Source organism: Calonectris borealis, chromosome 10 (assembly GCF_964195595.1).
Source record: "Calonectris borealis chromosome 10, bCalBor7.hap1.2, whole genome shotgun sequence".
NCBI classification, from domain to species: domain Eukaryota; kingdom Metazoa; phylum Chordata; class Aves; order Procellariiformes; family Procellariidae; genus Calonectris; species Calonectris borealis.
In genome coordinates, this window is record NC_134321.1 from 24,347,316 (window position 1) to 24,373,809 (window position 26,494).

At 44.2% G+C, this 26,494-nt stretch overlaps 1 protein-coding gene and 1 long non-coding RNA gene across 13 annotated transcripts in view; one reads left to right on the plus strand and one right to left on the minus strand.

The window, feature by feature from the left end:
• Positions 1–6,534, minus strand: part of FAM120A (family with sequence similarity 120 member A) — a 58,663-nt gene extending 52,129 nt beyond the window's left edge. For 5 of the 7 annotated variants that reach the window (XM_075159450.1, XM_075159451.1, XM_075159453.1 and 2 more), the window contains exon 1: positions 5,701–6,533. In XM_075159450.1, the coding sequence (XP_075015551.1) occupies positions 5,701–6,174 (474 nt within the window). In that variant the 5' untranslated portion in view covers positions 6,175–6,533. Of the gene's footprint in view, positions 1–5,700 lie in introns of all 7 variants that reach the window. The other 2 variants (XM_075159449.1, XM_075159455.1) reach the window with 2 other exon arrangements.
• LOC142086408 (uncharacterized) lies at positions 6,084–26,417 on the plus strand. 6 transcript variants are annotated; one of them, XR_012675105.1, is made up of 7 exons: positions 6,090–6,175; positions 7,253–7,421; positions 15,443–15,535; positions 16,971–17,126; positions 20,906–21,651; positions 22,218–26,036; positions 26,288–26,417. It is a non-coding gene; the product is annotated as an uncharacterized LOC142086408 (long non-coding RNA). The 6 variants fall into 6 exon arrangements; XR_012675106.1 differs by lacking the exon at positions 7,253–7,421 and having other exon boundaries at positions 6,084–6,175; XR_012675108.1 differs by lacking the exons at positions 7,253–7,421; positions 15,443–15,535 and adding an exon at positions 18,408–18,493 and having other exon boundaries at positions 6,094–6,175.
• Positions 26,418–26,494: the final 77 nt, after the last annotated feature.

A 26,494-nucleotide genomic window follows, 5' to 3' on the forward strand; every position in this document is an offset into this window, starting at 1 on the left:
ATTTATCACATGTATTACGATATATTGGGTCTTTCTGAAATTATATACATGCACTTGAAACACTAGCACATTTAAAGTAATTAAAAAAATCCAATGACACAGCACATACGGACAGGATGTAAAGAGCGCCCATAAACACAACACAAAGTTCTGGAAGTACACACTGAAGTGGCATTATGTATTACTGAACTCATCTGAAATAAGAGTTTATTATTTCTGTTTATTAACAGAAACGCTCAAACTCTAAACGTATTACTATACCAATGTCTGTATTAACTCATGGGAAAAATCTTAAGGCTGTGGATACTTAAGCAGCTCAGCAAGCCAAGACACCCCCTTAAAAAGTAATCACAGGATCACTTTTAAAGTTTTGCAGCCCTGTTTTGAAAGGAACAAACATAACCCCAGATGAATAGAGGTAACTTTCTTGACCTTTCAAACGTCTACCTTGCTGTGTTAGGCCAAATTTTTCCCTCTTTCCACTTTCAGGCTATTCATTTATGCACAGCTGTCTCTGATGGTGCAAATTGCTTCAAGTTTATAGCCCAAACTTCACCTCTCAACTCACGTTGCCTAGCAAAGCACATATTTTAGGCTATGGCAATCAGATGACTAGAACAGACATGTTGTGCAGGAGAGATATGGGCCAGTTCCTAATATTGGAAATATAAAAGCAACCCTTTCTTATCAAGATTATACCAAAACAAAAAACCCCAGGATAACAGGTTAGTACCTACAGTCCTGCATTTCTACACACCGTCAAGAACCGTTACAACTACAGTTTGCATACAAGCACACAAAAATAAAGCGAGCTGAGCGCTTTTGATGCCTAACGCTTTTACGATCTACATACATAACAAACATTCAGAAAACCCCACAGAAGCTGGGTGCTGGTAAAACCTACCCTCACCAAGCATTCATTTTTAACAACATAGATAGCAAGCTATCCCAAAATAGACTGGTACAAAACTATTAGCTTCAGTCTCCACAGTACGCATGAATAACTACAGTGTTAGTGCCAGTGATGCTATTTATTTCCTCTCCAGCCGAAACCCTGCAGAACACGAGCGAGGCTCCTACACCTCCACAGCCCGCTCCAACGGTCCCGCAGTCATCTACCTCTCAGAAAAGAGTTTTTGTCCAACAGCAAGTTTACAGTGACCCTTCCTTTTCTACTCATGCCCTTACACTTTCAGAACCTGACACTGAATTACAGTCTTCCGGTGAAGTATGCAAAATTTCGCTTTTCCCATGTAGCTTCACAAGTTGTTCCCTTTCAAGCAAAATCCTGAGCAGCTGAACAGCCAGCACCTCACTCTCCGACATATTCCTATGATCAATAACCAGCTCACTAAGCTCTCTCTACTCCTAATGCTACCACCTTATAGTCTTAAGAAAACGCTACTTCTTCAGAAACATGCTTGATAGACTGTTTCAGAGTGTTTTTGAAACTTACTTTTGTTTGTGAGAAAAACAAGCATATTCATTTTTCTAATGATTATACTGTCACCTAGCTAACGTGTGCCTGCTGTACACAAAATTGGAAGAGACTGTAAACATCTTCGGAAAAATTTAAAGACATCAGATTTATACAGTTACTAATACAAGGAGGGCAATTTAGGCTTTGCCACCCGCCCCCCCCCAGTCTGTACATGTTTTAAATTAGGAAAATCCCCGATGTTTTTTTTATTAAGGATGGATAGATTCAAACTATGTACATATATCTAAAATCAACATCTTTGCATGCATGACAACCACAGATCATCTATAAAAAACAAAGTAAGAACTCTCTTTGCAGCACTAGGTGTGACATGGGTGTGCAGATAATACAAGAGGAAACTCGGTGTGCAGCCCGCTCTGATCTCCTATAAACTATTTCCTCTACCTCCACAGCCTCCAATTCCCTCCCTCCCCATTTTATGGAGCTGACACAGCAAGCTACGAGCATGAAACTGCAGTATGTTTAGGTAATACTAGAATCCACGTTCAAATAATTGAACTGTCACGCGGAAAAGAGCTGTATTTACCAAGGTACAGTTAACCCGCAACATAGAACTCTAACAAGATGAGAGTCAGAGAAATAGCTTACAGCTCTCACAAAAGGAGAGTCCGAAGATGCAACTGTACCCAGGCAACATGCACACTTCAAAATCAGCCCAGGGAGGGGGGACGCGGGGGAAATCACAGCCAGGAGTTTGGAATAATTTTGAAGTCTAAATCTTGTGTAAACATTAATGATGCTGGACCAGAAAGAAAGAATCCTGTCCGAATAAACAGGCACATGCACGTTTAGATACTGAGAACGAAACAAAGTCTCACCAAAATATTAAAGATGTTAAGATCTCTGCTGCTTAAATATTCAAATTTTAGCTAACCTGCTTTGCATAAAAGTTTCTTTTAAGAATTATTTCCCCCTCCCCCAAACCAGGTCACAATTAAGCTAAGAACCCGTAGGATATTTGTTATAACTTGGAGGAACCTGTTATTTTTACATCCTGCTGAAACCATCTGCAAGTCATTTATAATTGTTCTGGATGGAAGACATTACTCTTTTTCTCCCCTCTAATTACCAAAATAGATTAAATTCATAGCCAGTTCCTAGCTCTGTACAGAAGCCTTCTACTCAAGACTCAAATGTTTCCTGAAAATATGAAAACCAGTTTCATATTTAAAGTTAATCAGTACTCTCAAATCCAACTTCTCAAAACAAAGCAGGAAAACACTAGAATTTGGCAACTGTCTTATGCATATATAAATACAAAAAATCACCCATATATGAAAATAAAAATCACACCTTCAAGATGCATTTGCTCTTTGCCCACTGGGAGAGTTGCTAGAAAGGGAGCATGAGGGAGAACGTGAATAAAACCAGAGTAAGATTTAGAGAAAGAAAGATATATGTAATAAAGTAGATTTAGAAAGATAACAAATTGTGTAAGAGAAGAAAAGCAGAAAAGGAATGTGATTTAAGTTCAGCAATATCTTTGACGTGTATTATGCATGTTACCGCTATAACCATGAAATATACTTCCTAACCTGAAAATGAATCAATTAAAAACAGAGCTATCCACAGTTTCTCAACAGTTGTACAAATGAAGCATCAAATGGGAATTGCTGATGTCCTTCCCATCCCCGAGACATCTGACCAGTTCAGACAACCAGTGCAGTTCGGACATGCACAGTGGTGGCTCAGTGACAAGAACGCTCCTAACAGCAACAAACTCTCCCCCCTGCCCCAGTATTTGGTAACGAGCACTTGCCAACTACCAGTGCTAACCTAAAGCAGACAAGTATCCACCCCTCAGATCTGCCCCATCAAAATTGTGGGGGTTTAGGGTTTTGTTTTGGGTGTTTTTTTGTTTTGGGTTTTTTTTGGGGGGGGGGGGGGTGTGTTTTTTTTTTAATGATAGAAAAGGGACTCAGTATGACGTGTCCTCTCACTCCTAAAACTGTTTCCAGAGATTAAGAATAAGGCCTATTACTGAGAGACTGTAGAGGAGCTAATGCTGCAGCTAAGCTTGAAAGTAAACAAAGTGCTACAGGTGACACCGTTGTCAAATGCGGCAACTTCATTCAGATGTAATGTACTTCAACAGGAACGAACCAGGTCTGAAACAGAATGCATCTAAAAGACTAACAGCTAGTTCAACGTGCCACAGACTGTTACAAACACCAAATTCCTATCAATATTAAAACAGCTGGCTTCCTGTTGTGTACTATGCATTTCAATATCGCATTAAACAAAGTATCCAGTTAAACACTTTAAAAGAAAAAAAAATTCTTATTTTACCCCATTCATTGGTTTTACTAATGATCGCTAAGTCTCAATAACAAATTACGGAAGATTTATAATGCACTCGCACCCAGATCAAGTTAAATACCTTCACTGCATGGTCCCTAAAACTTTTTGCTTAAAGAATAAAAGTATTTCCTAGCTACCAAAAAAAAAAAAAAAAGTTCAAACAAGAGGATGTTTTTGCTATCATTCAAATTCCCACCATCATTCGTATCCAAAACTATTTTGCTTCTATGCTGATCAGGAAAACACATTACTACAGCAGACACGGCCATAACCTCTTCACTTTAATCAAGCGCCAAGCCCAAGACATCGTGTTCCGCAGAGCTCGACGTGCCCTGCAAGAACGAGCTTCGCCTCCACTTCCAGTTTGTTCCACACGCTCTTCGCCTGGCCCCCACCGGGGCCGAGCGCGGCCGGGGCCACGGCAGGGTGGGACTTCCACCGCCAGCCCGGCAAGCAGGGAGCTCCCCCAAGGATGGGTCTGGCCGAGCAAGCAGGGCGCTAAGAGGGAACAACAGCAACTCTCGCCCCGTTGGCAGAACTAGGAGAAACTTCACCCAAAGTCACCTTTTACATGAGCTCCTTCGAGAGAGACGTCTTTACCCCAGGGCTGCAACCCGGCCAGAATTTTTCTAATCCGCCGAAAGGGCAGTACAAAAGCCAGACAACATTAAGCTGCTGCTAGTGATCAAGCGTGCAACTCTAAAGGTTGCATAATATTTTTCTACACACAAAAGTAATTTACGATAATAAAGCCTACGAGTATGCACTTCATTCCCGCTGCTCTTCCTTCCCTAGCGGGAAAGCCAGCAAGCAACTCTTAAAATTGCAGCTTCATCCCAGGGCTTGTTTTTCTAGCGTCTTGTGTTTCAATATACACAATTGCTCGGCTTAACAGAAACCATCATAAATCACGACTGCTGTACAGAGAGATGCGACGTGTTAGCATTCTGCAGCCTTTGAAATCGCAGTCTCTGTGTCAGTGCAAGATCACCACGGACTCCTGCCTGAAGTGTTGTTTATGTTATCAGGAAACAGAGACTCCCCCTTAAAGTAAGTTTAAATGAAGAACTGTCAGATCGGTGCTCCTGACCCCACAAACTGGACGCATTTGCTGTTACGGAGCAAGGAATGAATTATTCTACGCTTGATCAAAAGCCCAGTAATACGTTTGGGCAAAACCCTCACCTTCATAAACACGGAACTCGAACCCCTCTATTTCAGAGCAAGCGATTCCACCTTCAGCGCAAGTTTAAACACCTCGCCTCTGTAGGGAACTTGTTGCAGATCCACCGTGCGCGATAACTAAACTGATTATTTTTTTCCCCCCTTCGTCTTAATAATTAATTAGATGACGATGCTTTCGGCCACCCGCTCCCACCTGCGGTACCAAAGTCCCAGCCTCACCACCCTCCCGAGCGGGGGGGGCCTGGGCAAGAAGGGACATTTTGAGTCAACGGAGCGGCGGCCCCGAAAGAACATGGAGGCAAAAACCTCCCTGCTGCTGGGCCTGGCTTCACAGCCAGGGGAATCCGGGAGGCCCTGGGCGCTGCCGCTCGCCCCGCCGCCCCGCGCAGGCCGAGGCCTGCGCGGGGCGGCGGGGCGAGCGGCAGCGCCGTATAAATAGCAAAATCCCCCGGGGATTGAGGCCGCCGAAACTTGGGCCGCCCCCGCGGGCCTCGACGACATTTTGAGGCGCTGAGGGGAGAGGCAGGGTGCCCCCCCCCCCCGCCTCCCCTGCCGGGCTGGGCACTGGCAAGGCCCAGGGCAGCCCCCGCTGCCATCTTAGAGCGGCGGCGCCGTTAGCGGGGAGCGGCGGGGGCGCAAGCGAGCAGCGGGGAGGGGGCGCTGGTGTCCCCGGGGGGGTTGGGGCGGGAGAGGCCCGTCTCCCCCCTCCTCACCTTGATGTGGAAGCGGATGAGGGCCAGGCGGATGCAGTGCGCCATGCAGACGGGCGGCAGGAACCAGACCTTGGGCGGCGGGGTGCCCTTGTTCTGGACGTGGCTGACGATCTGCTGCGCCGTCTGGCGCTCGTTGCCCTGGCGCTTCACCCACTCGTGGAGCCGGGCCTTCTCCAGGGCGCCGTTGAAGAAGACGAAGAGCTCGATGTTGCCGTTGAAGCAGGCCTTGGCCAGGGCCGCCAGGTAGCCCAGCATGTGGTTCCACTGCCCGCCGCTCACCCAGTCCGTGTAGAAGCCGCCGTAGAGCCGGTGCAGGCAGTTGTCGGCGTCGATGAGGAGGCGCAGCGGGGTCTGGGGGGGCCGCTGGCGGCCCCCACCCACGAGGCTGCCCCGCGCCAGCTTCTGCAGCTCGACGGGCACCACGGCGCTGGGGCAGTGCTTCTCGATGTAGTCCTGGAAACCCTGCACTCCCATGGTGAGGACCGGGCGGCGGCGGCGGGCGGGCGAGCGGGGGCCCGGCGGCGGCGGCGGCAGCGGCGGCGGGGTCTGGGCTCGGGCCGGGCGGCGCGGCGGCGGCTGTAGTTGCGGGTGGGCGGTGGGAGCGGTGGAGCCGGGTGGGAGCGCTGGCTGCCGTCGGTGGCCGTTCAGGGGGGAGTTGTATGGATTAGTGGGGGGCTCATGGCTGCTGCGGCCGCCATGTGCTGCTCTCACAGAGCCATGGCTCGGGGATCCGGGCTGCTGCCGCTGCGGCTCCGACTGCCGGGGGGAGGGGGAGCGGCACAGCGCGCAGGAAGCCAACCCGCCGCCGCCGCCGCCTGCGGCAGGGAGAGCGGAACAGGCGGGACTTGGCGGCGGCCGCCGCTGCCACTCACAGGCAGCGCGGGGCGCGCACACGGGGGCCGCGGGGGGGGGGGGGGAGCGCGCCCCGAGCGCCGCGCCGCCGGCCCGGTGCCCGCCGCCCTCACGGCCCCCCGCGCTGCCCTGCCCTGCCCTGCGGCACTGGGGCGGCGGGGCCCGCGCAGCCCGCCCGCCGCGGCGGTTGCATAACCCAAGCATGCGCGGGAGCGCGGGCGGAAGCGGGTGGCGGGGAAGGGGAGGGGGCTCGGGCGCGGGGGGAGGCGGGGGAGTGGCGGAGGGAGGCGAGCAGCCGCGCGGGGGGCGGCGGGAGCCCGCTCGGGCCAGGCCGGGGCGGGCGCGCCGCCATCTCGGCCCCCCGCCCGCTCCGCCGGGCCGGGCCGGGCCGCAGGTTCCCGCGCGGCGGCGTTCCCCTCAGCCCCGCTGCCGCCAGCGGCCGGGGCGGGGCGGCGCGGCCGCCGCCATGGCGGCCCCGAGCCGGGAAGCGGCGCCCCGGGGCACCTGTTGCCCCGCGGCTCGGGGGTCTCCGGCCGTCACGGGGCCCCGGCGGGCAGCGGCCGCGCTGCCGTGCACAGCAGAAGGACCCCCGCAGCGGTTCGGGCTGGCCCGGGGCGCTGCCGAGCACCCGGCCACGCCGCCCTCGGCCTCGGGCTGTCTGAGGCGCTCTGCTAACTGAGAGTTCTTCCCCTCTTGACAGAAACGGCAGTCGTGGCCGTTATTTACATAGAATAATTACAGGCTGTCCTCACCCCGCCCGCAACTGAGTATTTACTGCTGCCGGTGGAACTTGCAGATGGTTTTGATGGCCGTTCCGCCTCGAGTAGATCCAAAGTGGCTGCTTGCACCTTGAGGCCTGCCAGCCACAGGTGAGCTGAACTCTTGCCGTGGCTGGTAAATGAGCGTAAATGTGAACTATTGCGGAAAAAAACCGTTCTTTTCTGCACAGGCAGCGAGGAATTATCTGTCTTCAGTTTCAGCCGCATGAAATTATTTTTTAAAAGGCCAAGATTAGGCCTGTGCCCAAACTTCAGAAGTTCCGTGCAGTTTGTCATTGAAATAATAACATAGCGTCTGAGTAGTTGTCTGCTATGCAGGTGTCGAGAAAATGTCAAGCTGCACATGCTGTATATTCACATTAATACTTTATTAATCAGGAGAAAAATGCATTGTTAGTGAGGTTTCAGTCGGACTGGATTGGCACCCACAGTAAATATTCCCACTGGGGAATAGCTGTTTCTTAGGGAGTGGGCTGGTTCGCTCGCAGGAGCGCAGCGCTAACGCAAGGCTGCTCAGTGGATGTTTGTATCCAAGACCGTCTGGTACAGCATAAGGATGGTGAAATAGAGTACTGAAAAAGCTGTGGAAATAGTCAGTGGGAAATACAAGTTTCTTCCTAGAAATCTGTTTTTGTAATAATCTGAGAGTGTGGTTTCTTAAGTAAATAGTCGGATCTCTTCAAACTACTTTTCCCTTAGACTTCCTAGACTTTCCTTTAAGAGTAGGTACATGTTATGATAACATGAAAATAAGAAAAAACTGTAGAACACTTTGAAAGACAGACAAAACATGGTAGTAGACCAACAGTGCTAATACAAGGAAAGGAGAAAGAACTTTAAAATTTCAAACATCCCCAAAACCAACAAAATTTGGTCCAAAGAACAAGTACCGCCATACATGAAGTGCATAAAAAGCAGGTGATCAGACATACCTACGTGTATTCAACGCTCTAACCAAACGGAGTACAAAGTTTGATAAAAAACAGGACAGGCCATTCTCTAATTAGTCTTAAGAAGTGAGCAATAGCCGATTCAAGAAGAATTCAATACTTGAGTTATTAATTGTCTCACAGGATATTTAGGTTCAATAGTCTTAGGAATGGCAAATCATGTGTAAATAAAATATCTCCTAAGTTTTTTTTTGTTTTGTTATTGTTTAAGAAGGAAAACTAGTCAAAAGCATCTCCCACCGGAAACCTGGCTGTTAACGTCCTGACACTTCCCATGGAGTTAGGCAGACACAGCAGAACTGAATGCTGCCGGGCTCACGTGCCCACCCACAAACACAACCTTCCGTCTCCAAAAGAAAAGAGAGAGGAAAAACAGAAGAGCAGACAAGGTGCTTCAGGAAATTATTTGACACAGATAGCTGTTTTGCTGCAACTAAAACTTTGGCCAGGCAAGAAGGCAACAGAAAAGAAGTGTAATTTATGGAAAGCAAAATTACACTGGAAAACAGGTAGACTACGATAGACTTAAAGAGCAATTAACCAAAGGCATGAAGACAAACAGGGTATTTTTTCATCAACCAGTGGCAGAAAGCCTGCAGGAATTGCCGCGCTATCTGCATATAAGAAAATGGCGCCATGGAGGAAAAGGCATTGAAAAGCTTGCTTTCTCAGCGCTGAGACACAACACATTTCACTGTTCCCATATGTTGGTTGTGTGAGGGTTAATAAAGATTAATATTAAAGTCAGTGACTCATTATCCAACCTGAATAGAAGAGAATTAGGAGTGGCTCCCTAGAAGGAAGGAACTGAACAGTCATTAGGAAGAACTCCTAATGAATAACCATGTCAGGGCAAGAACATAGAGATGAATGTTATCATTTTAGTCTTGATTCCTCTGTTAACGAAACTCGGTCCCACTGTGAGGTGACATAGGCTGTGGAATAGGCTATCCACGGTAACCTTGATAGGTACATTTGCCTAGGCAAAATTGATACATGTATTATCCATGGGAAGCACTTGTTTTACATGATTTCCCTTAATATTTCTCCTCCTTTCTTACCCTGGTGTGTCTCAGCGTGAAGCTGCTGCCCCAGAACTTCCCGGTTCTTGCAGCTGCAGGAGAAAAACTCCCAGCCTTCCTCCTTACTGCCAGGTCTGCGAGCAGCCACGGGCTCGTCCTGTAGACAAGATACTTTTCTGCGTTGTTACTTCAGTGCTCAAAGTGAAATATGTCTCTCATACTATTATTTCGGTACGAAATTTAAATGCAGACATTTGCAAATAAACATCCAATAAATGTTAACATTCTGCTGTTAGCTACGAATATTGGCTGCCCTGTTTCCCTTTCCTGCCATGTGGAGCATTTGACTGTAGCAGGGGTAAATAGCACGCGGCAATAGAACTGACCCTTGTTTCTCTCATGGTATATTGCTTGCATACCTACTTATTAAAAATTTTGCTTGCAGAAGCTTGCGGAATGTTCATGTGATTTATATAAAACCAGCAAAATTTTACCGGGACGCTTCTGCAGGTTCACTTACCTTCATCCTCAGTATGTATGTTATCTCAAATGATTTCCTTTTGTTTGTTTGGGTTTTTTTAAGTTTTAGGCATGCCTGCCACTTAGTCTAAAGTAGTTGCGAAAATAGTAGAAATTGAAGAAAAATTACTCTGGTTTAAAAAAATTTTGAGGGACAAAATTTATCACTCATTACAATCGTGCTCTAATTTTGTATCGTAGTACCTGCTACCAGGTGAGACATCCCTTTCTTAGCTTAGGTTGGTGATATTAAGCCATATACAGTCACACAAAATTTATACAGCTGAAGAATTTCCATGTTCAGGTACCTCCCTGTAGCCTTCCAAAATACCTACAAACACCATCTCACTTTAGCGTACAATAACTTTTTTCAAATGTCAATGATACCTGTGATGGAACATTTTTCTCTTAAGACAGAAAAATGTGCATATGGGAGACACCTAACTGAGTCATTTAAATGCTTATCAGTCTCTCCATCAGCATCAGCTCTCAGAGGAGTTTCAGTCTATTTCTGGAACTTCTTCCTTTTTCAGCTTTCTGCAAGACATAAGATTGCAGAAACCCATAGATGATTGGTCAGCTTAAATGGATTTATTGCTAACAGTTAAATTTTTTCTTCATCTACAAGAAGGAATATTATTCTTCCAGCAACAATTCGGTAATACCAATTCTCACAGTTTCTTTTGTAAAACTTTCTCCTTGCAAAGAAGACTTTGCTGAAATTTTTAGTTTTGGCTGATCTGCTCTCACCCATCAAGCATTCCTCCGGTCTAACATTTCAACTGAATTTGAAATTCAGCTTCCACCATAACTTCAAATAGTGAGAAAGTAGTTGCACTGATACCTGGTGAATACAACTTGCATCTTTTTGCTGGTATCAAGCCTTTTCTGTTGGCTGCGTACGCATCCACTCTGTTTTGCTACAGCGTGGAACTCCTGCAGGAGACTGGTGCTGGGGAGTAGAATATTCTTCTGCACTTTCTCACTGGCCACTATGAACTGTGGTGACTGATCGCTTTGCAGCATCTTATTTTGCTTTTCAGTGCGGTTCTTGCATTGGCCACGTAGACTTTGTGCCTTTCTCAAGCTTCTGTAAGGATGCACAAGAAACTGCAGTCCACGGATTTTTTGTTTTTTTCATTCTCCCTTACCAGCTGGCCTAATAGACCTTTAATGTTTTGTGAGAGTTGACAGTAAATCCTACTTCTTCTTTGCCCATCTGAGGTAGGGGTGCTATTCTGGCACTCAGGAAGTCCGCTCTCCCTGCGCTTGCCTCATGCAAATACGTGCTGGTGGTGACCATACAGGAAGAGGCCTTTTCTTTTTTTTTTCCTCCTACTAGCATTTTTATTTACCTTAACGGAATGTAGATTTATCCAATCCAATTCTTAACGGAATGTAGATTTATCCAATCCAATGTTCTTCTTCATGACATTTTTCACTCTCAGTCAAAAGCCATTTTGTGGTAAGCTGTTCTATTATTTCATGCGTCCGCCTTCACTCTCAAGACAAACTGCTGTTGATTCTTGATTAATTCTTTGGAGATTTTCTCACATTTCTGGCCCATCATTAATTGCAATAAGTTATTTAAGAACTGTCAGTCTTTCCCAAAATTGCTAAATCCTCCTGAGTTCTTGCATATTCAGAGTGTTTTCTGCGTGCTATCCCTGATGGTTTCCCATGAAGAGGAGGCTAATCCAAAGGGCTGACACCGGGGCAGAAGCCCAGCAAAGACACCAGTGGTGGAACAGACTCTTTTTTCAGTGTCTTCGTATTATTTGGGAATTTCACTTGGCAGCTTAGTTTTGCTGTGAGCTCCTTGTAATACTTTCTCCCGTTACGGTTGTTGGCCTGTGTTGTGGTGTGTCGTCCGTTATCCAGCAGACAGACTATTTTACTATCATTAACAATTACCTATGCAAAACACTAGCAAACGGCTCCCCTGGAGCGCCTGTTCTGAGAGTTGTGGCTATGATAAACCCCGCATCATGTTTTCGAGTACCTGGTCTCTTGTTCTTCCTGAGACAATACCTATTTTGTGTGTTTGAAAAAAGCAGATTTACGAAGTGTATTGTATTTGAATGAACTCAGCAACAATTTACGCTTCTTGTATAGAATGGTGAATGCAGAGAGAGGGAGTGAAGACAAAAATGGGATCACGAGGAGCTGCGTTATCTTCCTGGGCGGGTATTACAAGACCGCTTGTTGGCAACCACTTCTGAGTTGCACTTTTTTTCTATTTCCTTGGGCCAGTTGACCCGTTAATATCCTCTTCAAGTCTATTTTTCTCTTTCCCTCTTTTCCAAAGGCATCTGCTGCTTTCCAAATAATTTCTTTAGGCCATTCAAATACTAGTAAAACACGCCGGGCCAACACCGACATCCTTTGTAGACGGGACATATCTGAAAGCATGCTGCTTGCTATGTGAATGGCAGAGGAAGAGAAAAGAACTTCTCCGAAAGCCTGCTGTGAAGCCCACGTTAAGATGGAGCAGTATGTAGTCCAAGGACCAATCCCAAGAAAAGATGATTAAAAAGCCATCGTGCTTTAATAGAGCAACTGCTACACCTGAGCGCAAAACTTTTGATATACTTAGAGGCCAACCTGTTAGGATCTAGACCCTGTGCAAGCATCGGGTAAATGACAATACTGCTCCGGCAAACTTTTAGGGCAAGAAAATGACTGGCAGCGAGTCCTCCGAGTGTATGGGAAAAGCGGCCTCGCAGAGGAGGGGGCAAGTGACGCTGTCTGAAAGAATTCCTCCTTTCAGAGAACAAGCAGTGCTTTCACAGCAGTGGATACTTAGCTGTGGCACACAGTATACAGATTACATCAGGTCCATTCGCCGCCTTTAATTATTTTTAAAAAACAAAAGCATGAAAATTTTCAGTTCTAAATTTGAATTTTCAAGGGTAAAAGCATAAATAATAAAGGCATTATGAAGCAGGCAACAGGAGCTGGTGGAGGGCAATGGCACTGGTTCTTAGAAAACCTGGAACAGTAGCGTGCTGTTCCCTTGGTATTAATGAATAGTTGTGTGAGACGTACAAAAAGCCAGTATTTAAAGTATATTCTACAGCGCTTTATGTGGGAGAATCAATAGTATTACAAACAGATACTAATACATTACTATCGCTAGATACTACAACAAAAACGATGCATTTGCAAGTGGTATTGTCGGAAGAGTACATAGGAGCTAAAAATATATACTGTGGCCATTTCAGAAGAGCAGCTATTTACACTTCTAACACTTTAAAAACATGTCATTTTTGTTGGCATTTATGCAATTAACACAAGTATCTAAAGCATGTAAGCGACAGATTTAGCTACCTAAATGTGGGATATGGATGCCAGGTTTGGGAACACCATCCAAGCCAGACCTTCACTTTCAGTCTGCTACAGTAACTAAATCCTTCATCTTACCCAAACACACGCCAGCATGGTCTACCAGCGCGTCAGCCGTAGATGTAGACCGCCCAGTTATTTGTCTTACCATGTACTGCCCTTACTTCATCCCTACGACTCTTGCTGCACAAAGCTGTGCTCTAAAAGTCGAGTAAAACAAAAAAAAATTAAATTGATTTGAATTGCAAAGTATAAAGTTGTGGGGCTGTGCCTGCTTGAATCTGCTCACAGGCTGAAATGAGCTCTACAAAACCCAGGCTTTTCAAGGCAGTGGGCTGGACACAAGGGGTACTTTGTGCCGCTGCCTTTCCAGTCGCATAATGGCTCTCCACGTCCGTCCTGTGGGCACAGCCGCCGCTCCGGGACGAGGTGCTCCTTGAGCGGGTGCAGTTAGGGAAGAAGAAAAGCAGACACAATCCTCCCGCTGTCCAGATCCGGCCCACGAGCCACCAATTAGACTGTTCTGAACTACAGCGCGCAGTTCAAAGGGCTGCTAATTGTATTTTAATGACAATCGAAATGATACTGCTGATCATTTCAGAAACATCCAGATCGCTAATTACTAGTAGCCTGTGTAGTGCTGTAAGCAGGCCAAGCACTGTAGAAACGTGAAGTAAGATTATTAATGTTTTCAATGGCCTTCAACGCCCTCCCACGTATCAAAAGCATCATCTCTTGTTCGTGGGCCCAAACCTCTGCCCTGGCTGCTCACATCTGTGATCCAGCTGCCCAGCTGCAGCAGATGTTTTTACAGCATCCTGCAAATAAGAAAAGAAGCGCAGGGATTCAAAATTACTTACATTCATTAGCCAAAATTCTACAAATGTTAATAAAATATACTAGTAATAAATATTAACTAAAATCCTTACGACGTCCCCGCTTCAGAACATTTTACCTTAAATACTAGCTCGATCGAACTGAATCTCAGGACAACGCGTGGTCAGGATGTTTAAATACGCTCTCCAGAAACGCAAACGCTAACAAGCCGCGCGCCTGTTCGTAGCGGGCGTTATTTCTTCCCTCATCGTTGCAGCCGCGCAGGAGGAGCGGTGCCGCGGTGGGGGACCCGGCCGGTCTGCGGAGCGCACAATGCCGGAGCCGTGCTTGTGCCGCAGGTCACAGGGATTTCGGTTTCCAAGGCTGGCAAGTCGGCACCCGCCAGAAGCATTAAATTCCTTTCCGAATGTTTACTTGTATTTTGTACAAGATGCCCATAGTCTGTTGAGGAATCCATTCTCCAGAAAAAATATTTAGAGTGCAAGTCACAGTTTTCCCCCTCAGAAATTCAGCCAAAACACACCGAATCTGCTAACCACTGACAACGTAGTGGTGGTCAAGATGTTTATACATAAAACACTGTATCAGTGAGAGTAAAGTACACATCTTGCCCGTGTTACAGATATCTAGTAATGAAATGGAAAAGCTGGCTAAGCCCTTTTCTAACATGCATGCTTTTATGAGAGTATAGGTTAACTGTAGTACAGTGGATTTTAAATGCCAAATCTAAGCAATTAGAATTTTGAAGAGACTTTTACTGGTGCAGGAAAAAAAGGCGGCTTGTTTTTCTCATTGGAAAATAAAATGCACGTAAATAAATGTGCTGATTTTTTTTTTTGGTGAAGATTTATGTGAGATGAATCCCTTTACAGTCCTAGAGTGTGTTAGGTATCACTAACCTACCCTCAATGTTATGTGAGATTGCAGGCATAGGACGAGAGCGAGGAGCTGGCTCTGCTCTGCGACCAGACACGCTGCAGAGAGAGTGAGATCATCTATGTGCACTTTATACCTGAAGCCAGCGATTTTGTGCCTGTAGTTGCAGGAGCACCTGTTTGTGTGAACAAGCCCCTGAAACTGCTTTAGAGGAGACATTTGTTTATGCAGATAAGGTGGCTGGTTACAAAACAACGAGATTTGCACATGGGAAGAATTTTGCGTGCAATTTTCAAGATGCCTTTTTTGCAGCCATTTGACCCGGGAGCTTTGCTTTCCATGTACGTGATCTGTCTCGCTTGCTCGGGTAATGCTTCAAGCACGTTATTTGTGTTCCTCTCCTTTTTTTTAAGGCTGTGCGGCGATGGTGTCTTTGGAAATGAAAGTCTTGAAAGATTCTTGCACTTTGTTACGAAGCGCTGGTTTTTTCCTTTTACAACGTCGATGGTGTTTGAAACTGAGTAGGTCCGAGGGCAAATAATTCCTCCCTTTTCTGTTTCAGGAAAGGCTTGCCTTAACGGCCAGTGTGCTCTGACAAATCCCACAGCTTGTACAGAATGGCAGACTGAGCTGATGCCAGATAAGTGCTGGTCTGGTAAGGGGTAACGTTTAAACTTATGTATCCCCAGCTTTTTTAATTAAAGATTATTCATTTGGTTTTCATTCTTTTCAGAAAGGTCTGAGATATTGGTGTCTCATTTTTTTTTGCCTGTTTTACGCAGATTACTTTCTCATCTTCATTTATTCTTTTAAAGATGCATCACTTGAAATTTACCCTGTGATTTTCTCGCCTTTCATGTAAGTCAGGAAAGCATTTAAAATTTAGAGAATGAAATATTTTTGAATAATGGCAACTCTTTTGCAAGAGATGAAAAGAGTTAAAAAAACAGCAAGCTTGTCACTTGATGACAGAAAACCTTACTTTTGAAAGTCATACAAACATGCAGCCTGGCCTGCGTTCAATGTCTTGACTGCCATAAAACTAGAAACATTAATTAGCATAAATTCATAGTCTAGTTCTGAAAAAGCAAAAAAAAAAAAAAATTACATAGTTCTCAGTAATGAGAGCATTTTTATTTTCCAGAAGACGTCAGTTTAATTCTCCAGATGCTCTCAGTATATAGAGCAACTTTTGATCTCCCCCTACATAATACAGTACGGGAGAGTGTCTCTTTAAATTCATTTATAAAATAATTCAGGACTGTGGGTGTCTTTGATCTGTTCCTCTCTGCTAAAGTACAGAAGAGAAGAACATGTCGCTTAGCAACCCCGCGCCGGAATCGGGGGAGGCGGGGAGAGATGGATGGTCCAGAGTCACAAAAGGGAAAGATTAATCCCCGGCAGAAAACTAAACTTCTGACAATGCTTCTCTAAAACGAAGCAAGCAAATAAACAAACGTGGGTGTTTGTGGAATTAGGTAATCTCACTTTTTTCTTGTGTTTTTTTTTTTTTTTACCCCACTTCTGGTCTATTAATAGTAATCTTACAACCGAATCAGAAAATCAGGCACGGGATAGGCAACACAGGCTTCAGGACTGGATTGCAGTCGAAGGGAATCTAAAGTTTTGTTTTTAAACAAGTTAAGCATATTTTAAATTGAATTAGTGTTGTCAAGACTAATCATAATTAATTTCATACCGCAGTTTTCGTCTGAGCACTTCAAATAAATTTCATGTGGCGTCTCATCCTATTTTACAGTTGGACAGCTTAGATGTCACCAGACTGATTTATTTAGGGTCACTTTCCTTGTCGTAAATAAAAATCTAGATTTCTCTAAATGGTTACCACACTGTGATTAGCTGGTAACTAGGTAACATCTTAGTAACTTTGAAAAAAATATCAATTAGGAAAGTAACTTTGCAGTGAGGTAGTTGAGCAGCACTCAGACAACCCCTCCATTTCTGCAGGATGGTAATGTCGCGCAGAGCCGTGGCAGGAGTGGGTACCATCTCAAACCGCTCCTGCTCTTTCCCTTTCTGACCAGTGCTGTCCTGGAGCAGCCCTAATTTACCTTTTTCTTTTGCATGAGAACGGAAACATCAGACCCCACAGCCCTGCACGGCTGAGTTATGGAGGAGAAAACTGCTGCAAAAAACTGCGTGAGAGGAAGAATGACGGAACTAGTTTAAGTGTAGCCCACTTCAACGTTTCACACAGATGAAAAATATCTCATAACTAAATAAAGGTAAATTGTTATGCCTGATCTTATATTAATGATCATAAAGGTTATTTAAAATCTTCTTAATTTTTAAAAGCCACTTCCATGTCCTAATCACCTATAATTTATTACTGAACATATCACTGTACAGTTAAGAGAATCCCTAAATGCTAATGGTTCACATTTCTCCCAGAGCTTGGTACAGGCACTTCTGTGCTCAAATTCTGCAGTAAAATTGCAGATGATTAGAGCAAATGCCTACCTCCATCCACAGGCTAGAAGCTTATCTAAACTGGGATCTGTTGCATATTCCAGCAATTACAAACATACTTGAAACTAGACATTATTGAACTCTGAAGTAACTCTTATTTTTAACTAGTAATGGAAATGGTAAATGATAGCGTGGACCTCATTAAGATCTAAGTTTCTTAGAATAGTGTACCTAAGAACTTAATACATAAGTAAAAGATAATTTTTTATTACCCATGTATAGCAAAGACCTAAAGAGTAGACTCCTGTCTTCAATGAGGTCAATGAGAATTTTTCTAGTTACTGCAGGGGTGCCTGGGATTTACCCAGGACCTCTGAGAGTGTGTTCTTTGTATTGGCAAATGCTTATCTAATGCTTTGGAGAAATTTAATTAAAGAGAAATGTGTAAAGCACTTGGCATGAAGTGGTCTAAGTGTGTTAACATACAGTATTTAGAATGAAGCCCAAATTGGAAGCAAATAATGCTAACTCAACTGTGAGCATTTCAATAAAAATTACTTTATGGAGAGGCTTTTGTTTGGAGCATTTTTGTTTTTAACAAGTGTTTTCTGTATGCTTTCATTTGTATGATCCAAACAAATTTAGAGGCTTTTTTTGAAATGTTGCAAGCTGAAGCGAACCCCATTGACTTGACTTTATCTTTGCTCTCAATTACACCAGAGTCAACAATTCTTTACTGTAACTTAATACTGAATAAGTATTTTTGCTAACTGCCAAAATCGAGTGGGAGGAGGAGTCCAGCAACAGTAGAACTCTTTTACTTGTGCTTGTCTTTACAGTACCAGTTCATATAGTTAGTGGTTTTTATTTTTAGGAAACAGAAATATGTAATATCCATGCAGCTAAGATTATCTTGGTTGGAGATTCTTGTTGTTACAAAAAATTTATGTGATTCCTCTAACAGAGATGGAGCATCTCCAGCTTTTCAAACAGACAAGCAGGCTTTGTGAGGCTGATAGTTTTGAGGAATATGTTTTGGACTATGCTGACTTAAAAACATGTCCAATTAACATAGCTTTCTGGTTATGGCATTCAAGTTACCAGATCAGGATGATACATGAAAAAAGCATGCAGATAAGGCATCGTTTGCCCAAACATGTCATCAGAAACTGACTTCCTAAAGGTATGTCTCAAGCTGGAGAATGAAAACACAGGTGTGTGATATTTTTCCATTTCAGAGCAATCGTTACAATATCACTGTGATGCAGACTACCTTCACGAGTTCTTAATCCCAGTAGTGACAGAGGGAGAGTAATCTAAATTCCCAGAAGCATCATGTTGGAGAACTCTCAGTTTAGCGCAAAAATTCTTGAAAATGTATTTGGTGGAGAACTGGACCCACCTGACAGTATGGGGGAAAAGAAGATTTTTTTTGGCGTGGGACACCACACTGTGACAGCCGCTGTTCTTAGGGAAGAATCTCTAATCTAAAATGTATCAGACTATTTTTCCCTCTTATAATCTTCTCCCCTAAATGAAAATAGAATTACTCAGCTTTTTTCACGAGGCATAGAAAAGTTTGAAGTTAAAAATAAATCTTAGATCCTTCTCAGTAGAGGGGCAATGGCTGTCTTCTCTCTTTTAAGAAAAAAGCACGCTGGTCCCATTGCCCTCTGCAAAACAGTAGGTCATCACAGAGAGGTTTTTTGGTATTTGAGGCTCAGTTTCCCCAGTGATCAGCACTTACAGCAATGAAAACTGCAGCAGTTTCAGAGAAGCTGGACATCTTTACTGCTTGCAGTACTACCACAACATGTCTGACTCCAGCACCAGAGAGCTGGCATATAAATGGAATGAAAAATTCACTGAAATGCTTTGATGTTGCATACATGAGGAATTTGAAAGGAATAGGAGAGTTTATTTTTAAAAGGAAATTAATAAAAGACATTATAAGGCTATGCAAAATAATGGGTGGTATAAAGGAAGGTCTGGGAATTCTTGTTGTTTTTCTTGCCATGTAAGGAACATGGGCATTCACAGAGGGAGATGCATTATGCAGAAAAAACGCCAAAAGAACCCATTCCCTGTTCGATTTCACAGTGTGCCCTTGCTGCCAAGTCTGTCCCCTGACCAGCCGAACGGGGATTGTTGGACAGCCTGCCCCGAACCAACCCTGCTCGCTGCTGTCTCTCATCGGAATTGCCACAAGTAGCATCCATAAAGTGTTGCAGCGCTGAAAATTTGTGACTGGAAATGAAGGGTTTTGCAGAAGAAAAGAAAGAAATGGTGCAGAGGGGTCCTTGTCCCTGGAAAGCCTGCTGAACGATGCCTTTTTCCTTGGAAGAAGTCATATTTACATGGGGAATTTACATGTATCGATGACTGTGGCAGAATATTTCTGAGGAAGCCCCTTGTTAATATTTTGGCAGCACGAGAGTGTTTTTTTCCCAGTTGCAAATGTCGCTCCATCTGCCACAAAGCCATTGGTTCCAACAGTCTGTCCTTCCCCGTTAAAGGGGCACCACAGAAACGTTATGTTTGTTGTTGGGGTGTCAGGAGAGGAAAGCAATAGGAACGTGTGGCCTCTGCAGTAGTCTGCCCTCTTGGTGAAGAGTTTGCCGTGAGAAAACAAGCCAGCTAGGAGGTGTACCTTCCTTCCTATTTACTTTCAATGAGTGAACCTTTAATTTAGTTGTATTTAATGTCATTTGGGTAAGATTTTGATAATGCCACTGGCTAGAGTCTGGGTTACATCACAGAGATATTGGTTGGAAGGGACCCCTAGATCAACTCCCACCTTCCACTCGAAGCAGGACTGTTACCAACACTGGATAGGTCTGCTGCAATTTTACCTAACCAAATCTTGGGTGTCCCCCTCTGAGAAACCTCTTCCAGTACTGCAGTATGCTCCCAGCGAAGCAGTTCTTCCTAATGTCCAGTCTGAACCTCCCAGGCTACAATGTGTGGCCATTGCCCTTTTCTACACCATCTGTCACTACCAAAAAGAGCTTGGCCCCGTCTTCTTTCCAACTCCAGTTCGAGCAGTTGCAGTCTGCTATTAGATGACCCCTTAGCCTCCTCCATCACCTGAAGCATTGCTCCATGCCCCTGACCAGCCCGGTAGCCCGCTGCTACCTTCCCTTCCCCTTTCTGAACGTCCTCTTGACCTGGGGGGCCCAAAGCCGGACGCAGTATTCCAGGTGTGACGTTACGGGCTTTGAGGAGACAGGGATAATGAGTTCCCTCAATCTGCTGGCCACCCTTCTTCGAAAGTAGGCCAATGTGCAGTTTGCCCCATTTGCAGCGAGCACACCGCTGGCTCACATTTGACCTGGCATCCACTGTAACCTCCAAGTCCTCTCCAGGAGGGTTCTGCTCAGCCAGGCAGTTCCCCGCGTGTCCTGGCACATGGCATTATTCTGCCCAAGATGTGGGGCTTTGTACATCTCGTTAAACTTGATGGGGTTTCTGCTGGCCAGATCCCAAGTTCCTGAAGATCCCTCCACAAAAGTTAATATTTGGCATGTCAACTACTCAACGCTAATTTAGCGTCATCTTCACATTTGTTGTGTCTGCATTCTGTATCATTATCCAGGTCCTCAGTGAAGATGCTAAACAGTACCACCCCTGGTGTTGACCCTGGAGTACTCTGCTTCCCTCCGGCCACCAAACAGATGTTGAGACATTGATGGCTGTCTTTCTGTCTGGAGTCTCGCTGAGTAAGCTTTCTGACGGTGACACACGAACTGAAGGAAGAGCTGTTTGGTACTGAAGGTTTTCTGTTTGGTACCTTAACTGGTAACCTATTCTCGAAGTGTTTTAGCAGATGGTAGTGGGCTACATAGCGTGCAATAGTAGCAAAGGCAAAACATTGTTTAAATTTAGTAGAATTCTGTAAATAGGCTTCTAAAAATCACAGTAAACAAGAAATGGTTCTTACCATGTAGACTTTTTACATTTTTTCAATGCCTAGTCTAGCATTTTGGAGTACACAAAAGCTCTCTTGCAATTAAAAAAAAATTAACACTTGTCTTTTGTTCTGCGTTGGACTCAAACCAACCTCTCACCATTCCCGGGAGGCAGGAGGGAGAGTCCTCCATGCCAGGACAGCCAAGGGCCCTCTGCGGCACACCGGTCATCCGCGTCCCATCCCTGCTTGAGCTCAGGCCCCGATCTCCTAAACCTCAGCTGCATCTCCCAGCCGCTGCGTGACTGGCATACCTGGGACAGGGGGATGGCACTCCCTCTCTGCAGGCCCCAACATTTTCAAAGTTTAACATCATAACAGGTCAGCCTCCGCACAACACTCTGGTTTTAGCCAAACATCACATTTCCACGAAGGTATCTTCCCGATTTGTTTTTTGAAATCTGAATGATAACAAGGAAATAAAGTGTGCGATTCCTTAAACCCAAAAGAGACATCCAACAGAAAAAAACAAACTTAATTCTAAAATGACTATTTCAGTGATGACTTGTAATCTGTGCAGTTTCATCTACTTGATAATACCCAGCTTAGTGTTAGATCTAAAAAAAGAATGAAATGAGAAAATCATTCCTTTGATATGCATTAAATTATTCAGTTAGTAAATTAGTGAATCTTATTCTGAGTGTTATTAGCTATTAGCATGTTACACTTCTTGATGTTGCTTGTGAAGAATCCATATGAAAATGAGGAGAAGATTTCCCTTTTGAAGTTGCTGCCACTTGAGTTGTTGACATTTCTTTTAATTGGTGGCTGTCCTCTTGAATGCAGTATTCTGCTGCCTGTTTTTATGAGAGATTCTTAATTTTTAATTTGTTCTTTCATTGATTAGACTTTCTTTGAATGGGTAACTCCCAAAATAATTAGCCTTTCAAGGGAACTGTGTTCTCCTAAATAGTTATTAATGAGCATCTCCCCTGTTCAGTATACTTAGGCCTTTTTCATTAGGAATTTCAAGCTTACATCTGGCCTGGTTGAACCGTGCCTGGTACCACTGAAGAGAGCAGGAATCTCGCTGCAGATTTTGGGAAGAACAAGATCAGACCCTAGGAGTGAAGAAAGATCATTTCATTCACTTTGTCTTAGGAAGATGTCTATTTTGTAGGAGAACCGACAAACATTTCTTCAGGCTCCAGGGTAGGACTGAGGAGGCAGCGAAAATGAGTGAAGGAAAACAAGGTAATTCCATCTGAACAAGGATACCATCTTGAAAGACACTATTAGCATTAGCAGATGGGCTAATGACCATCTATTATACTGCCAGTTTTAGAGCACTGGAAACATACAGCTCCCTTTTATTTAACGTCAGTGTAAGTTACATAAAAATAAACCCATTAAAACCAACAGTCATTCTTTATATGAAGTTATTTTCCCGAGGATCTTCAAAAAGAACATACTTTGTTTTAGAAATTATTGCCTGTATTACACTTGCCATTAAAGAGCACAGGATAATAAAATACTCCAACATGTCATGCATTGCTGCAATGATCTAATCCCATTCTGGTTCCTGTTTGGCTTCCCTAAGCCAGTTCTTGTCCCTTCCCTTAGTCTTGTGTTTAACCTTAAAATCTGCCTTAAGCATTGCAGCTATTCTCCTGCTGAAATGCAGTCTTACTTTTGTATGTTAGACTCTCTCCTTTCTATTTGCTCTTTCAAAACGGGCTGGAACATCATCCTCCTCCTTTTTCTACCTCCCCGCAAGCTCTCCCGCTCTCTCCCCCTGCTTCCTCCACACTTGGTCATTAAGGAGCCTCTACCACAAACAGGAATTCGCCTATCATTCCTGGACAGCCTTCTCTTCTATCCAAACCAGAACCTCAGCCCATGTCTCTGGCGTTTCTTCATGAAGGTCTAGTTATCTGTTCAAGGTCAGTATCTTAAAACAGGAGGGGTTTAGAGTCTCTTCCAATCTTGTCCCATCAATTTATTTCCCAGGTTCTATGAACAGTATGATCACATTGGGTTTTCTGTCATTCCCATCCACTGTCTCATCTTCAGCAGAGGTTACGCTCTGGGTCAGCCCGTACAGGCTGTATCTAAACTCGACAGTTATTTCTCTGTGACAGAAATGGCATTTAAGATACATCTTTTTCTATCCCAACTGAAAAGCTTTGAACCAGACTCTGATGATCTTACGGCTCACATATACATTCCTGCTTTCTGGGCTTGACCGACGCTGTTCGAATGATAAAGTAAAACAATTTTATCTAATACATGGCTTTGCATCCTTACTAATCTCTTCAGCCTCCTTTTGTTTTCTTCTTCTCTGTCACTTCAAGTTACTGCTCTTTGCTTTCCCAGTACCCTCCTTGACCCACCTCCCCACCCATCTCTTTCACTAGGAGACGACTGACTCGTCCCTCCAACGGGTAATAATTCCAAAATTTCCTCTGTGGCCAAGAAGTCATTTCATCCACAAAGCTATCCCTAATCTTCCTCAAAACGCCGTCAGAAGATCCTGGCCTTCCTGTCTGGCGCAGAGATGTGGTGGCAGGGGCTGAGGGTGTTACCCGTCAGCACGACCAGCGCCGCCGTCCCCTTGCTTCCATCTTCTCTCGCTTGTCTGTATCGTCTGCTTCATCCCCAGTGTGTCACCTCCTCCCTGGGGTCACCGTTTTCATCTGCCGTTGTGCACGGCCATTTACAGCGGGTTCTTAGTCCGTACTTAAGATTTTTATAAGTAACAGATAATAAGAGCTGGCTGTTTTGTTTCTGCTAGTACAAATTCTGCAATACCTGAAGACTAACATTTGCACTTCCTTGCAATGAATGCTAGTCATTTTTTAGAAGAAATAGCCCAACAACTACAACAGAACAAAAGGGCCAGAAACATCAACATCACCTTTGAGATTGAAAATCAGTATGAAAATAATGAAATTGAAAAAAATAAACCCCAAGGTTATCCAACATGGGTTGTAAAAGTTGGTATAAACGACTGCCCAAACCATTACGGAGTCATAACTTACAGGAAAGCTTCACTTTGGAGAAGAGCAATGTTTATAGAGAGGCTAATTTTATTTAATTGAATACTATTAAAATACCTATTAAAAGTTATAAGTTGTAGTCTAAAATACTGCAGAGTGGCTCATAGAAGAGCTAGCATGGACTATGAAATGGCCTTACATTTGATATATTTCTGACATAGTATAATATAAGCTATTTCAAGAATCCATTTACAAGTAAGCTGTCTGGCTAGAGCCCTGCCCTCACCGAAATCAATAGTTTTGCTAGCAACATCAGGGAAATGAGGTTTTCCTCTCATTTTTAGCCCGTGCAAGTTTAAATACTGGGTCAGGAAAACAGTATTAGTTCTACTGCATGCAAGTACCAGTGATTTTAAATACAGCATTTGCTTAGGAGGATTACTCAATGGAATTTGGAAGGTGATTTATTAATGGAAATGATTTTTTTGTTAATTCATCCAGATTTCCTTATTGATAGAAGTGTTATGTTATTTTGTATGGCAGTGTACCCCTGCTATAGCAATAAGAAATACGCACTTAAGCTATAGGCCTTCGGGCGTGAGAGGTGGGTTGTTTCCCTTCCCCATTCCAATGGAAAATCAACAAAAGCAGGCATTTAATAGTATGAATTCCATTACTACACAGCTTAGGAGCTTTGCGAGCACCTAAATGCTGCAAGTAAAATGCTGCAAGTACTATGATAATTTATCTTTGAACTTGTTAGTAACAATGCATAATTAACAAGTAAGCTGTAGGAACATGCAATTGCTATGTATTTACATGGTATTTGCCATGCGGTTGTGGTATAATTACAGAGATTATACCTGCTCTGTAGAGTAAGAGTACATGGTGTACAGTGTACTTTATTTTGTGTTATTTCACATCACTTGGCCCAGCGAAGCAGAGCACAGTGCGATGGAGTTTAACAAAGTATTTCATTCTGTTGTAGGTGGAAGTGAGCCACAGGTATGAAACTGGGCATGAATCCACACAGAGTGCTGTTATTTAAATGATTGCCGTGGTTTCTGGCTATGCGGGGTGGCAACTTTGCTTTTTGAGCTCAAGTTATTTATATTTTGGACTGCCGCCCTTTCAGTGATATAAATGGACTTGAATATGCAGATTCAAAATAAAACAGAGTTTGGTGGGGTTTTTTTTTTAGTATAGCAACTTCTTCCTTTCATGTATAATATTGTAAGTCTCTATAATAATTCCAGGTAAAAGAATGCATGGCAAGAATCTATCTTCTTACAAAGTTTTAAAAAACTGTATGCCAGCACATCGCCATTTCTTTGCCCTAAAACTCCGTTAGTATCAGAATACCAAATGTGAAGTCGCGTAACGTAGGCACTGGGAAAAAAATACCAGCTAATGGTGAAAAGTGGAAAGAAATATGCTGCGTCTCTGAGTTAGTCACATACGTGATTCAGCATAAACTATAAGTAAAACTAAATTAAAAGATTCTATTATGTTTGAGATCCACGTCTAGCAGGAAGAGGAATACTGTACGTACCATTTGATGCAGGAATTGCTGTGCCGCTTTTATAAAATGGTGGGATCAGCCTTTGAACTGATGCAGGTAGTATTACCCACTCCGAGGAGAAAATACAGACCTTTCTCGAGGGTGGATACAATGCTACACTGGTTAAGTAACTTAACAGAAACATGGATTTATTTGCTGTTGCTGAAGATGTAAAATTTAACTTCAGCATACAAGAAAACAATCTAAGAGCTGCCTATTCTGCTCCGGGTGGAAGAACAAGGAGGGAGCTCTTCTACATGTAAGTTGTTATTGTTCAGCTTCATAATAATCTGCTTGTCTTGAGGGACTTGATTTATGAGTATAGCATTAAAAAAACCTCTTGCTCAGAAAGGCCAGCAGTGTGACATGACAGGGCACGAATCACGCTGTATTAATTTCCAGTTACTATATTGGCTGCGTACAACTACATCACTAAAATGAGATGCAAATTAGCACGATACAATTACCTCGTTTGAACGTCTGATGGTGATTTTAGTCTCCGTGTTACAGCCAGCGCACTCACGGTTCGTGCCAGCCGCCCCGGGTCCGCTGACGTTCGGAAGGTGGCCGCGGCTCCCTGCGGGAGCTCCCATGGAGCGTGGGGCTCCCCTGTCCCGGTGGCTGGGCTGATTCAGCACCCAGGTTGGTAGACAATCCTAAGCTGCTTGTTTGAAAGTTGGGTTCAGGGAACTTTGATGCCTCGCATCAACAACTTAT